This window comes from Bufo bufo, chromosome 2 (genome assembly GCF_905171765.1).
Source record: "Bufo bufo chromosome 2, aBufBuf1.1, whole genome shotgun sequence".
Classification (NCBI taxonomy): Eukaryota; Metazoa; Chordata; class Amphibia; order Anura; family Bufonidae; genus Bufo; species Bufo bufo.
In genome coordinates this window covers 56937146-56950598 of record NC_053390.1, presented here as the reverse complement: position 1 = coordinate 56950598, position 13453 = coordinate 56937146, and the positions used below count along the sequence as shown (strand labels likewise).

At 45.3% G+C, this 13453-nt stretch overlaps 1 protein-coding gene across 1 annotated transcript in view; it reads left to right on the top strand.

The window, feature by feature from the left end:
* PSTPIP2 (proline-serine-threonine phosphatase interacting protein 2) overlaps positions 1–13214 on the top strand; it is a 128285-nt gene extending 115071 nt beyond the window's left edge. The window contains exons 10-15 of the mRNA XM_040421141.1: positions 3696–3794; positions 4100–4196; positions 4660–4717; positions 6520–6554; positions 7389–7443; positions 12558–13214. Of these exons, the coding sequence (XP_040277075.1) occupies positions 3696–3794; positions 4100–4196; positions 4660–4717; positions 6520–6554; positions 7389–7435 (336 nt within the window). The 3' untranslated portion in view covers positions 7436–7443; positions 12558–13214. The remainder of the gene's footprint in view (positions 1–3695; positions 3795–4099; positions 4197–4659; positions 4718–6519; positions 6555–7388; positions 7444–12557) is intronic.
* The last annotated feature ends 239 nt before the right edge of the window (positions 13215–13453 follow it).

Genomic DNA, 13453 nt, shown 5'->3' with positions numbered 1-13453 from the left:
CGGAACGGAGCAACGGATGCGGACAGCACACGGCATGCTGTCCGCATCTTTTGCGGCCCTATTGAAGTGAATGGGTCTGCATCCAAGCCGCAAAAACTGCGGCTCGGATGCGGGCCAAAACAACGGCCGTGTGCATGAGGCTTTATTCTAAAGTGATTAGCCGACCATTGCGCCCTGTGGCAAATCAGTTTCGTTTTTCAGTTGCCGTAGGTTACATCCTGTTTTGGAGTCTTTTAACGTAGAAAGTGTCATTGGTAAGAACAAGGGGTGTGGTTAGTGTCACATGATCTGCTGATGTCCTAAGGCATGATGGGACAGTAGACACATGACTCAAGCATGGGAGATAAGAGAAAACTGCAAGTTAGGTAAATTGGAAAAAAAAAACTAAATAAAAAAAACTAACAGTAATTGATGAAAATACATTTTAGAGCAGAGGTCAGTAGCATTTGGCACTCCAGCTGCCGTGAAACTACTACTCCCAGCATGCACACTTGCTCAGCTGTTCTTTTAACTTCCATAAAAGTGAAATGAGGATTCTGGGAGTTGTAGTTGCAAAACAGCTGGACTGCTGGAGGTTGCTGATCCCTGCTTTACAGTGAAAAGTAGTTCATGGCTCAAACACTTCAGGGCTCATGCACAGGACTGTATGTATTTTGTGGGCCTCAAAAAACCGATCTGCAAAAAATACGGATGACGTCCAGGTGTATTCCGTATTTTGCGGAACGGAACAGCTGGCCCCTAATAGAACAGTCCTATCCTTGTCCGTAATGCGGACAATAGGACAGGTTCTATTTTTTTGCAGAATGGACATACAGAAACGGAATGCACACAGAGTAACTTCCATTTTATTTTATGTGGACCCATTGAAATAAATGGTTCCGCATTCGGTCCGCAGAAAAAAAAATGGAACAGACATGGAAAGAAAATACGTTCGTGTGCATGAGCCCTTAAGGACAGATACCACTTCTCCTTTTTGAATTCGCTCCTGGTTTTGGCTTCGAAAACTGCATAAGGAAACCTGACCGTGCGACTGCACTCTGACAATGCCAATATACAGTTGCAAGAAAAAGTATGTGAACCCTTTGGAATTATATGGATTTCTGCACAAATTGGTCATAAAATGTGATCTGATCTTCATCTAAGTCACAACAATAGACAATCACAGTCTGCTTAAACTAATAACACACAAAGAATTCAATGTTACCATGTTGTTATTTAACACATCATGTAAACATTCACAGTGCAGGTGGAAAAAGTATGTGAACCCCTAGACTAACGACATCTCTAAGAGCTAATTGGAGTGAGGTGTCAGCCAACTGGAGTCCAATCAATGAGATGAGATTGGAAGTGTTGGTTACAGCTGCCCTGCCCTATAAAAAACACACACCAGTTCTGGGTTTGCTTTTCACAAGAAGCATTGCCTGATGTGAATGATGCCTTGCACAAAAGAGCTCTCAGAAGACCTACAATTAAGAATTGTTGACTTGCATAAAGCTGGAAAGGGTTATAAAAGTATCTCCAAAAGCCTTGCTGTTCATCAGTCCATGGTAAGACAAATTGTCTATAAATGGAGAAAGTTCAGCACTGCTCCTACTCTCCCTAGGAGTGGCCGTCCTGTAAAGATGACTGCAAGAGCACAGCGCAGACTGCTCAATGAGGTGAAGAATAATCCTAGAGTGTCAGCTAAAGACTTACAAAAGTCTCTGGCATATGCCAACATCCCTGTTAGTGAATCTACGATACGTAAAACACTAAACAAGAATGGATTTCATGGGAGGATACCACAGAGGAAGCCACTGCTGTCCAAAAAAAACATTGCTGCACGTTTACAGTTTGCACAAGAGCACCTGGATGTTCCACAGCAGTACTGGCAAAATATTCTGTGGACAGATGAAACCAAAGTGGAGATGTTTGGAAGAAATACACAACACTATGTGTGGAGAAAAAGAGGCACAGCACACCAACATCAAAACCTCATCCCAACTGTGAAGTATGGTGGTGGGGGCATCATGGTTTGGGGCTGCTTTGCTGCGTCAGGGCCTGGACGGATTGCCATCATCGAAGGAAAAATGAATTCCCAAGTTTATCAAGACATTTTGCAGGAGAACTTAAGGCCATCTGTCCACCAGCTGAAGCTCAACAGAAGATGGATGTTGCAACAGTTCAACGACCCAAAGCATAGAAGTAAATCAACAACAGAATGGCTTAAACAGAAGAAAATACGCCTTCTGGAGTGGCCCAGTCAGAGTCCTGACCTCAACCCGATTGAGATGCTGTGGCATGACCTCAAGAAAGCGATTCACACCAGACATCCCAAGAATATTGCTGAACTGAAACAGTTCTGTAAAGAGGAATGGTCAAGAATTACTCCTGACCGTTGTGCACGTCTGATCTGCAACTACAGGAACCGTTTGGTTGAAGTTATTGCTGCCAAAGGAGGTTCAACCAGTTATTAAATCCAGGGGTTCACATACTTTTTCCACCTGCACTGTGAATGTTTACATGGTGTGTTCAATAAAAACATGGTAACATTTAATCCTTTGTGTGTTATTAGTTTAAGCAGACTGATTGTCTATTGTTGTAACTTAGATGAAGATCGGATCACATTTTATGACCAATTTGTGCAGAAATCCATATCATTCCAAAGGGTTCACATACTTTTTCTTGCAACTGTATGTGATGGTCATTAAAAGGGGTTGTGTCATGTCAAGCATTGGTGGCATATCGTTAGGATATGCCACCAATGTCTGATAGGTGCGGGTCCCCCAGCTATCTCTGAAACAGAGCCCGCAAAGTGAAGGAGAGCGCATCGCGCATGCACAGTTGCCATTCACTTCGATGGGAGTTCTGAAAATAGGCAGCTGTTTGGGAAGTCCCACAGAAATGAACGGGAAGCACACCGGGCAAGTGCGACTACTGGTCTATTCACTTTTATGGGGCTGATGGAATTAGCCGAGACAGTACTGAGCAAGTTTCAACAGTCCCATAGAAATGGGGGGCGGTCGCGCATACGCGGTGCGCTCTCCTTCACTTTGCGGGCTCCCTTCTAGAGAAAGGGGTCCTCTGGGACCCGCACCTATCAAACATTAGCGGCATATCCTAGCGATATGCCCCCAACGTATGAGATGACAACCCCTGAATGAACTGCTTCCCCATATGCCTGGAACCCTCCCACACAATGTACTTACCTGGCTCCCCGGCACCCGCGTCGCTTCTGACGCCATTGCATCTCCCTGTGACGCGGAAGAAAAAACACCCGGCATCAGGGAGGGTCAGCCAATAGCAGACGTTGACGGGAACGAGCCTCCCTAGCGTCACCCGCGATGCTAGGGAGGCACATTCCTGTCACGCCTGCTATTGGCTGCCCCCCCCCCCGCGCTGGATGTTCCGCATGAAGCGACGCGGGTGTCGGGGAGCCAGGTAAGTACATTGTGTGTGAGGGGCCGGGCATATGGGGGAGCATTTCATTCAGGGGTTGGATAACCCCTTTAATGTCACACAACTGTTAAGGTAATCGTGATTTTACGGAGCCGCACATGTCTGTACTGGCCTTTATACTAAGTCATGAGACCGCCTGCTGTTCCCATTAAAATAATTAGAGAGAACGAATGGGATGGATATAAACAGATAGATAATCTGTCTGTATTGATGGTAATGTCCAGTATATTACATTACTTTTTCCATCTTGCTTCCAGTTCTTTGAGAACCAGGAGTGGGACCGGATAAACTATTACAGGAATGCGGCGTGGACGCACGTCAATCAGCTGTCCCAGCAGTGTGTCACCAGCGATGGGGTAAGAGTAAGAGACATTTCTCACCTACTTCTATGGAGATGAGAAAATGGAGACAAATGGGGGAGATTTATCAAACTGGTGTAAAGTAGAACTTGCATAGTTGCCCATAGCAACCAATCAGATTCCTCCTTTCATTTTCCAAACGAGCTGTCCAAAATGAAAGGTGGAATCTGATTGGTTGCTATGGGCAACTAAGCCAATTCTACTTTACACCAGTTTGATAAATGACCCCAAAAGTGACTGTACCTACCTGCAAGAGCGGGAAGAGGAGCACTGGTGGTAACATGCAGCTCTCTCCTTTCTAGATGTGTGAAGAGGTGCGGAGAGCGCTGGAGGGCTGCAACATAGAGAAAGACATAGAACACTTTACAGAAGGCAACCGGACAGGAGATAACCCCCCAGGTATGACCCAGCGCCTGCAGAGACTGACCGCAGGGTGCCATAATGATATAAACCAGACAACACCTCTGACTGCATCGTATGGCATTATAATGATTTATAATTCTGTGTCTCCCTGCCAGACCTCGAATCTACTGAATTATTCTCATATAATGCCGTCAGTGTAATTTAGCAGATCGAGGTCTGGAAGGGACACACAGCATTATAAATCATTATACCATGTGATCCTGTGGGAGGAGAAGACGTCAGAACAGGAAATCACGCAGCTTGTTCCTTGCATTGACCTCGCTCATCCGAAACTAGCCTTTAGACGATTTAATAAATCTCCCCCCATGGTGGTCAGGAGAAGGTGACAGTGGTGCCGATCACTTGCTGCTGCGATCTAACTTATTGGAGGGTAATTTCTGCCTAACTAATTCCTTCTGTCTCCCAGCTCCTTTATGACTTTATATCATTTTATTTTTAGCCCCCATTCCCTATGAGAACTTCTATAATAACCAGAGGAGCACAACACCAGTGATAAGGTGAGACCCCCGGGGTCCTGTACATAATTCTGTACCCCAAGTGTCAGCGTGTCATTGTCCTGTACCCCAAGTGTCATTATCCTGTACCCCAAGTGTCAGCGACTCATTATCCTGTACCCCAAATGTCAGCGTGTCATTATCCTGTACCCCAAGTGTCAGCGTGTCATTATCCTGTACCCCAAGTGTCAGTGTGTCATTGTCCTGTACCCCAAGTGTCATTATTCTGTACCCCAAGTGTCAGCGTCTCATTATCCTGTACCCCAAGTGTCAGCGTGTCATTATCCTGTACCCCAAGCGTCAGCGTGTCATTATCCTGTACCCCAAGCGTCAGCGTGTCATTATCCTGTACCCCAAGTGTCATTATCCTGTACCCCAAGTGTCATTATCCTGTACCCCAAGTGTCAGCGTCTCATTATCCTGTACCCCAAATGTCAGCGTGTCATTATCCTGTACCCCAAGTGTCAGCGTGTCATTGTCCTGTACCCCAAGTGTCAGCGTGTCATTGTCCTGTACCCCAAGTGTCAGTGTGTCATTATCCTGTACCCCAAGTGTCATTATTCTGTACCCCAAGTGTCAGCGTCTCATTATCCTGTACCCCAAGTGTCAGCGTGTCATTATCCTGTACCCCAAGCGTCAGCGTGTCATTATCCTGTACCCCAAGTGTCATTATCCTGTACCCCAGTGTCAGCGTGTCATTATCCTGTACCCCAAGTGTCAGCGTGTCATTATCCTGTACCCCAAATGTCAGCGTCATTATCCTGTACCCCAAGTGTCAGCGTCATTATCCTGTACCCCAAGTGTCAGCGTGTTATCCTGTACCCCAAATGTTAGCGTCATTATCCTGTACCCCAAATGTCAGCATGTCATTATCCTGTACCCCAAATGTCAGCATGTCATTATCCTGTACCCCAAATGTCAGCGTGTCATTATCCTGTACCCCAAATGTCAGCGTGTCATTATCCTGTACCCCAAATGTCAGCGTGTCATTATCCTGTACCCCAAATGTCAGCGTGTCATTATCCTGTACCCCAAATGTCAGCGTGTCATTATCCTGTACCCCAAATGTCAGCGTGTCATTATCCTGTACCCCAAATGTCAGCGTGTCATTATCCTGTACCCCAAGTGTCAGCGTGTCATTATCCTGTACCCCAAGTGTCAGTGTAACATAGAATGTGTCGGCAGATAAGAACCATTTGGCCCATCTAGTCTGCCCATTATCCTGTACCCCAAGTGTCAGTGTCATTATCCTGTCCCCCAAATGTCAGCGTGTTATTATCCTGTACCCCAAGTGTCAGCGTAACATAGAATGTGTCGGCAGATAAGAACCATTTGGCCCATCTAGTCTGCCCATTATCCTGTACCCCAAGTGTCAGTGTCATTATCCTGTCCCCCAAATGTCAGCGTGTCATTATCCTGTACCCCAAATGTCAGTGTCATTATCCTGTACCCCAAGTGTCAGCGTGTCATTATCCTGTACCCCAAGTGTCAGCGTAACATAGAATGTGTCGGCAGATAAGAACCATTTGGCCCATCTAGTCTGCCCATTATCCTGTACCCCAAGTGTCAGCGTGTTATACTGTCCCCCAAGTGTCAGCATGTTATACTGTCCCCCAAGTGTCAGCATGTTATACTGTCCCCCAAGTGTCAGCATGTCATTATCCTGTACCCCAAGTGTCAGCGTGTCATTATCCTGTACCCCAAGTGGGTAATACCTAAGCAGCTGAAACATCCATCATGAATACTGCTATAATGCTTTCCCTTCTATGTTGCTGCACATTATATGCGTCGTTGGTCTTTTCCAGGCGAGGTCCACTGCAGACTCCCAGCACAGCGTCAGGTGAGAGCTTGCAAGGTCATCGATTTGCATTGTGCAGTTTGCTAGTCAAAGTGTCCCATTTCTTCTATTACAGGTGAAACTCGAAAAATCTTAATATCGTGCCAAATTCCATTTATTTCAGTAATGCAGATTAAGGAATTGCATTAATGCAGCTTAAAATTAGAACTTTGTGAAAATGTTCAATATTCTAGGCTCAAAGTGTCACACTCTAGTCAGCTAATTAACCCATACCCCCTGAGCAAAGGGGACCTGAGATTGTGACTTTGGGGTTTCATAAGCTATAAGCCATAATCATCCAAATTATAACAAATAAAGGCTTGAAATATCTTGCTTTGCCTGTAATGAGTCTCATATGTTAGTTTCACCTTTTAATTTGCATTACTGAAATAAATGAACTTTGCTCCATATTCTAACTTTTCGCATTTCACCTGTATATCTCTTATCTTAATAAAGTAATGGAACTCGCTGATATGGCATGCAGAGCAATGCTGCTACATAGATCATATATACTGTATGTACACAATTAAAGGGCCTCTCCAAATGTTGGGGAGGGCCTTTAAATTGTTCTTTGCACTTTGCTTATTTTAAGGAAAACTCCCTTGTATATATACAGGTCCTGGAGTCTGGGAAAGCTGGGTGATAGCCAGTATGGATGTCAGTACTTCTCCCGCAGGGTTCGTCACCCAGCTTTCCCAGACAGCAGAAGAACTATTCTGCCTGATGATGTCATTTTACATCATTCCTGTAGTACCGGATAACAAGGGGCTGTAATGGCAGCCAGATTGGCCATTTACAAGTTCTGATCTAACAGTCTGTGTCCATCCTTCTCTGCAGATGATCACGCTTATGCGTCGGTGGGCGATTTCAACGTGTATCAATAGCAGAGGATGTGAGTATCCCGTGAGCTGTCCTCACCAGCCGTATGCAGAGATGTGACCTGGCCATAGGTGTAATAGGCATGTATGTGACACCTGATTGTCCCTCCAACATGCCCAATCCCATGGAGATGAGCGGCACCACATGTACCTGCCATCTACTCATCCACTATCTGCGAATGGACTTGGGTTTTTAATAACAATGATTGACAGGCACTGCTACGGTAATGGCCACTTTAGACAATCTCTACTTCTTAGAAGGGTCCTCTTATAATAAGCTGTCTCCTTGCTAGGACCACCAGTAATCAGCTGTAATTCGGAGAGTGAGTGTTCGGTTTTCCTGCAGCACTCCCACAGGGGAAATTAGGTATTACACAGCGCCATTCACATTAACAGGTTGGCTGTGTAATGCAGGACAGGGACAGGTCCTCCAGCCCGAGAGACGCTCTTTGTATCAGAATGAGAATCCTGACCAGACGACCCACCATTAACCCCTTTAAGCATCTGTCAAAAGAGGTTTGCTCAAATATGCAAATGAGGTGTTTGGAGCACTAAGAGCAGGCCCTAGCCTCTTGGTGCACCTCAATTCCGTTTCTCTTCACAATAAGCACCTCCTTTCCCTTGGAGATAGACAGGGCCAGGCATCTGAATCCTGTCTCTCACCTGGCGCCATAACATTATGGGAATTTCAGTGCATGCACGGTACAATTCATCTCTCCAGAGCAGGAAGGAGATGCTGTACTGTGTATGCACCGAATATCTAGACATGGTGGAGGCACAAGATTATGGTGCCAGACGAGAGCAGGATTCAGAAACCTGGTACTGTCACTTATCACAGGAAAGCAGGGGACCTGTGCAGAGGGAAGGAACATGTGTGCACTGAGGGGGTTAAGGCCCACCCCTGGTGCACCAGACAGCTCATTTGCATACTGGACCAAAATTATTATTTTTTCCCCGAATGCATCGATGGATTTCCCAAGAAATATAATTATTGTCTCTGCAGACATTCCATGCCACTGTGCTTAGTTTTGATAGGTAAAGACCCGCTGCTAGACTGCCAGTCTGGATGGGCACTCCAGATATCAGACAGGCTGCACTTTTGGGTCTAGTGACCTAGTCAACTTTTATTACTTCAACCAGCCTTTGATCTGGGTCGGTGGTCTCAAACCTGCTGTGGCAAATTTACCAGCATGCCCTAGCTGCCGGCAGTTTAGTGCTGTAGACCAGATATCCGCAACCTCCAGCACTCCATCTGCTGTGACACTACAACTCCAAGCATGAACACTTACTTGGCTGTTCTTACTTGGGATTCCCATGGTAGTGAATGGAGCATGCTGGGAGTTGTAGTTTCAGAAGAGCTGGCGTGACGGAGATTGTTCACCCCTGCTATAGACCATTCAAACTCAATTTAGTGCCCAGCTGCCTAATGCTCCCGTGCATTTAGCGTTACAGTTAGGGTACTTTCACACTTGCAATTTTATTTTCCGGCATAAAGTTCCGCCCTAGGGGCTCTATACCGGAAAAGAACTGATCAGTTTTATCCCCATGCATTCTGAATGGAGCATAATCCGTTCAGGATGCATCAGGATGTCTTCAGTTCAGTCTTTTTGACTGATCAGGACAGAGATAAAACCGCAGCATGTTAGGGCTCTTTCACACTTGCGTTGTCCGGATCCGTCGTGTACTCCATTTGCCGGAGGTGCCCGCCGGATCCGTAACAACGCAAGTGAACTGAAAGCATTTGAAGACGGATCAGTCTTCAAAATGCGTTCAGTGTTACTATGGCAGCCAGGACGCTATTAAAGTCCTGGTTGCCATAGTAGTAGTGGGGAGCAGTATACTTACCGTCCGTGCGGCGCCCCAGAATGACGTCAGAGCGCTCCATGCGCGTGGGGCGCCCTGACATCACTCTTAAGCGCCCCGGGAGCCGCACGGACGGTAAGTATACTGCTCCCCCGCTCCCCACTACACTTTACCATGACAAACAGGACTTTAGCGTCCTGGAAGCCATGGTAACCATTCAGAAAAAGCTAAACGTCGGATCCGGTAATGCGCCGAAACAACGTTTAGCTTAAGGCCGGATCCGGATTAATGCCTTTCAATGGGCATTAGTTCCGGATCCGGCCTTGCGGCAAGTGTTCAGGATTTTTGGCCGGAGCAAAAAGCGTAGCATGCTGCGGTATTTTCTCCGGCCAAAAAACGTTCCGGTCCTGATCTGAAGACATCCTGATGCATCCTGAACAGATTTCTCTCTATTCAGAATGCATTGGGAGAATCCTGATCAGGATTTTTCCGGCATAGAGCCCCGACGACGGAACTCTATGCCGGAAAAGAACAACGCAAGTGTGAAAGAGCCCTTACTGTTTTATCTCCGGCCCAAAAAACTGAACACGTGCCTGAATGCCGGATCCAGCATTTTTTTCCATAGGAATGTATTAGTGCCAGATCCAGCATTCAAAATACCGTATCCGTCCTTCTGGTCTGCGCATGCAAATGAATGCCGGATCCGTTTTGCTCTGCCGCAAGTGTGAAAGTAGCCTTAATATCCTTAAAACTTCATGCACACAACAGTATTTTGAGTCCGCAACCAATCTGCTTTTTTTTTTTGCAAATCACGCGCGGCTCTATTTCTATGGGTCTGCATTTAGCGAATTTGCGTGATGCACACGGACGGTATCCCTAATTGGCAGATCAGCGGTTTGCAGACCGCAAAAAGGACACACTTGTGTGCATAAGGCCTAGCAGGTTCAAAATTCTGTGCTCATTAAAGGGGGGAGTCCGAGATTGATATTAAATTGCCTTTCCTCAGATTAGGTCATCCGTATAAGCTTGGCAGTGGTCCGACTCCCGGCACCCCTGCCGATCAGCAGTTGGAAGAGAGCGCGGCGCTCAGAAGAGTACTGCAGCCTCTTCCTAGGCCAGTAACATCACATTCATCAGTCACATGGCCTAAGGGCAGCTCAGTGCTATTCAAGTGAATGGGGAGGAGCTGCAGTACCAAGTACAGCCACCATAGAATGGACAGCGCTGCGCTTGGTAAACTGCCAGGAGGGCACACCGCAGCCTTCTGAAACAAGGGATTGGTAGGGGATACGGGTGTCAGACCCCCGCCAATATGATATCGATGATCTATCCTGAGAGTAGGTCATCAATATTAGACAAACACCTGGAAAACTCCTTTAATTTCTTCCTATAGGTTTATTGCAGTCAGAGATCATTTTGTGATAGAGAGTTCTGAAACCCCTACATAGACATAGATTTAACCCGTTTAGGACCCCCTGTGGGTGGTCCGGGTGGTTTAAAGCCTGCGCCATAGTATATTTATAGTGCGGCCTTTAGCTGACTGCCTGAGATTGCACGGCTGAATGTCACAGAGAGAAGACAGGAGTCACCACTTGTGTGTTCTCACCACTCATACAGGGCACTCCCTGACTGATGGTGACCGATCACATGATCGCCAGGATCTACCGGATCTACCTGTACAAACTGTCACTGGAACGGGGCATATTTCAACCCGTAACTGGGTCTTTTGTGCATTCCCAGTTAAAGTGGAAAAGTAGAGTAAAAAAATATATTATAAAATTCTCCCAATATTTTTTCTGACCAGAGGGACGAGGAAGAATAAATAAATTGATAACTAGGCAGTAAAAAAAAAAAACCTCCCAAAGCATTAATGTACCAGTGGTCAAGACCCAATTACCTGAAACTGGACGTGTAATATATCACAACTTATTGTAGACACTGATCAACACAAATAAAAAGTCTAGGGTAATATTATATTAAAGGGGATATCCAGGAAAAGATATTGATGACCTATCCTCAGGATAGGTGATCAATATCAGATGTGCGGGGGTTCGACGATCGGGGGTCCCTTACCAATTAGCTGTTAGAAGAGGTGGGGCCCTCCAGGAGCCTCTTTCTTGGTCAGTGACATCAGTCACAGCTCCGCCCCATTCAAGTCAATGGGGCTGAGCTGCAATACCAAACCCAGCCACTATACAATGTACGGCGCTGTGCTTGGAAAGTTAACGGGAGCCCGCAGCACTCACCAGAACACCCAGTGAGGGTGCTGGGATTCGAACCTCCGGCGATGTGATAATGATGACCTATCCTGAGGATAAGTAATCATTATCTTTTCAGTTATAACCCCTTTAACAGAAAAGATATAGCTGAAAGGTAAAAAAAAAATATATATATTTTTTTTCAATGTATAAGCCTAAAAATTATAGAATGAAGCATACACACATTGTGTAAAAAAATAATGATATGCAAATAAGCCTGAATTCTCTCCCCCCCAATAAATAAAGTTATAACCGTTAAACATGTGTGAAAAAGTGCTAAACTGTTCCTGGCCCCGAAGAACAAAATTATTATTCTGGCAGCAAAGAAAGAGGAGGATCCCAGTTGGAGAGGGTCCTTATATACTGGGACTGTGGGAGGAGCTGTTGTCATGGTTACTGCTGTTCTTCAGGGAGGCAACTGCATAATGTTATACATTGACCTCCAATAACAGCGGTGTATGCAGTAACCTCCCCCTAGTGGTGGCTGCAGGCATTCAAAATTTTATCATCCAACTATGGGGGAGATTTATCAAGACTGGCATTCCCATATGCCAATCTGGTTCCCTGTGCACTGGAGTGAAATGTGCCTAATGTACAAAGAGGCAGATGTCTCTTCATAAAACTAGGTGCATCTTCTAACTCTGGAAACTCAAACCTACGCCAGCTAAGAGTTAGCGTGGACTCAAGCTATAATTTACTCCAGTGTCTGTCACAAGGGCCCTGTTCTTTTCTTAACACTTTAAAAAAGTGGTGAGCAGTTCCAAAAGTTGCACATATGGTATGCGCCATATTTTGTGAATTTTTAATACAATAATAGTGGTGTAAATAGATTGATAAATCTCGACATATGTCTATGCGGAGCTTGGTATCAGAAAACTAACTAACCAATATAAAAAGGTATCGGATCTCTATCAGGTGCACCCTTACACCCCCCCACAACCACCATTTTTTTATTTTTTTTTTAGACAACTTTTTGGCGCAGACACATTAGTAATCTGAGCCGTGGCCACTGACCGTTCAGGCATGGTTGGGGGATATCCTGTTCTAATCTATTCTCTCTTTTCCAGGTTACGCTTCTCTGAGGGAGGATGAAGACCCTGGAGTTTTTAGGTTTAACACTTTAGATAGTTATTTATATTGAGGTTGTAGGACCTCCAATAAAAATGTGTGGACACGTCCTTCTCGTGGCTTGGACTGTATATGAAACATGCTGTATCTGTACAAGAGATAATGGACCACCACTCCCACCAAGTTCTTCCCAGTATGAAGGACATTCCTTTCACTTTGTGTAAAGGCCTCCATGTCCATTGTGTACATAAAACCTATAGATCAGTGATGTGCAAATGGAGGCCTGTCTGTATGACCACCAACCAAGGACAGGACAAGCTATGTTCTCCAGGCTCTTCATCCCATTCACTTGTATATGATCAATATCAGATCAGTGGTGATCTGATCCTCAGCTTCCCAACCGATCTGATATTGATGGCCTATCTGATCGATACCCTGATTGCATAAAACCCCTTTGAGAACATGGCGATTTTTTCGGTTTCCATTTTTTTTTTTTATACTCCCAGCCTTCCCAGAACTAGAACTTTTATTTTTCCATACCCATAGCTATATGAGGGCTTGATTTTTGCAGGACAAGTTGTACATTCTAATGGCACCATTCACTGTTGCAAACAATGTAGTGGTAACTGGGGAAAAAAATAAAATTCCAAATGGGGTGAAATTGAAAAAAAACAAAAAACACTAACGCAATTTTCAGCTATCTTATGTTTTTTCTTTTTTCTTATGGCATTCTTTATGCAACAAAACTGACCCTGTTCCCTTCATTCTCGGGGTTAGTACGATTTCAAGGATCCCACATTTGTATAGTTTTTCTTGTGTTTTAATACTGAAAAAAAATAATGGCTGTTTTACAGGCTAGGGCAGCGCTAAAGCCCACCCATTAGTGCCGGTGACA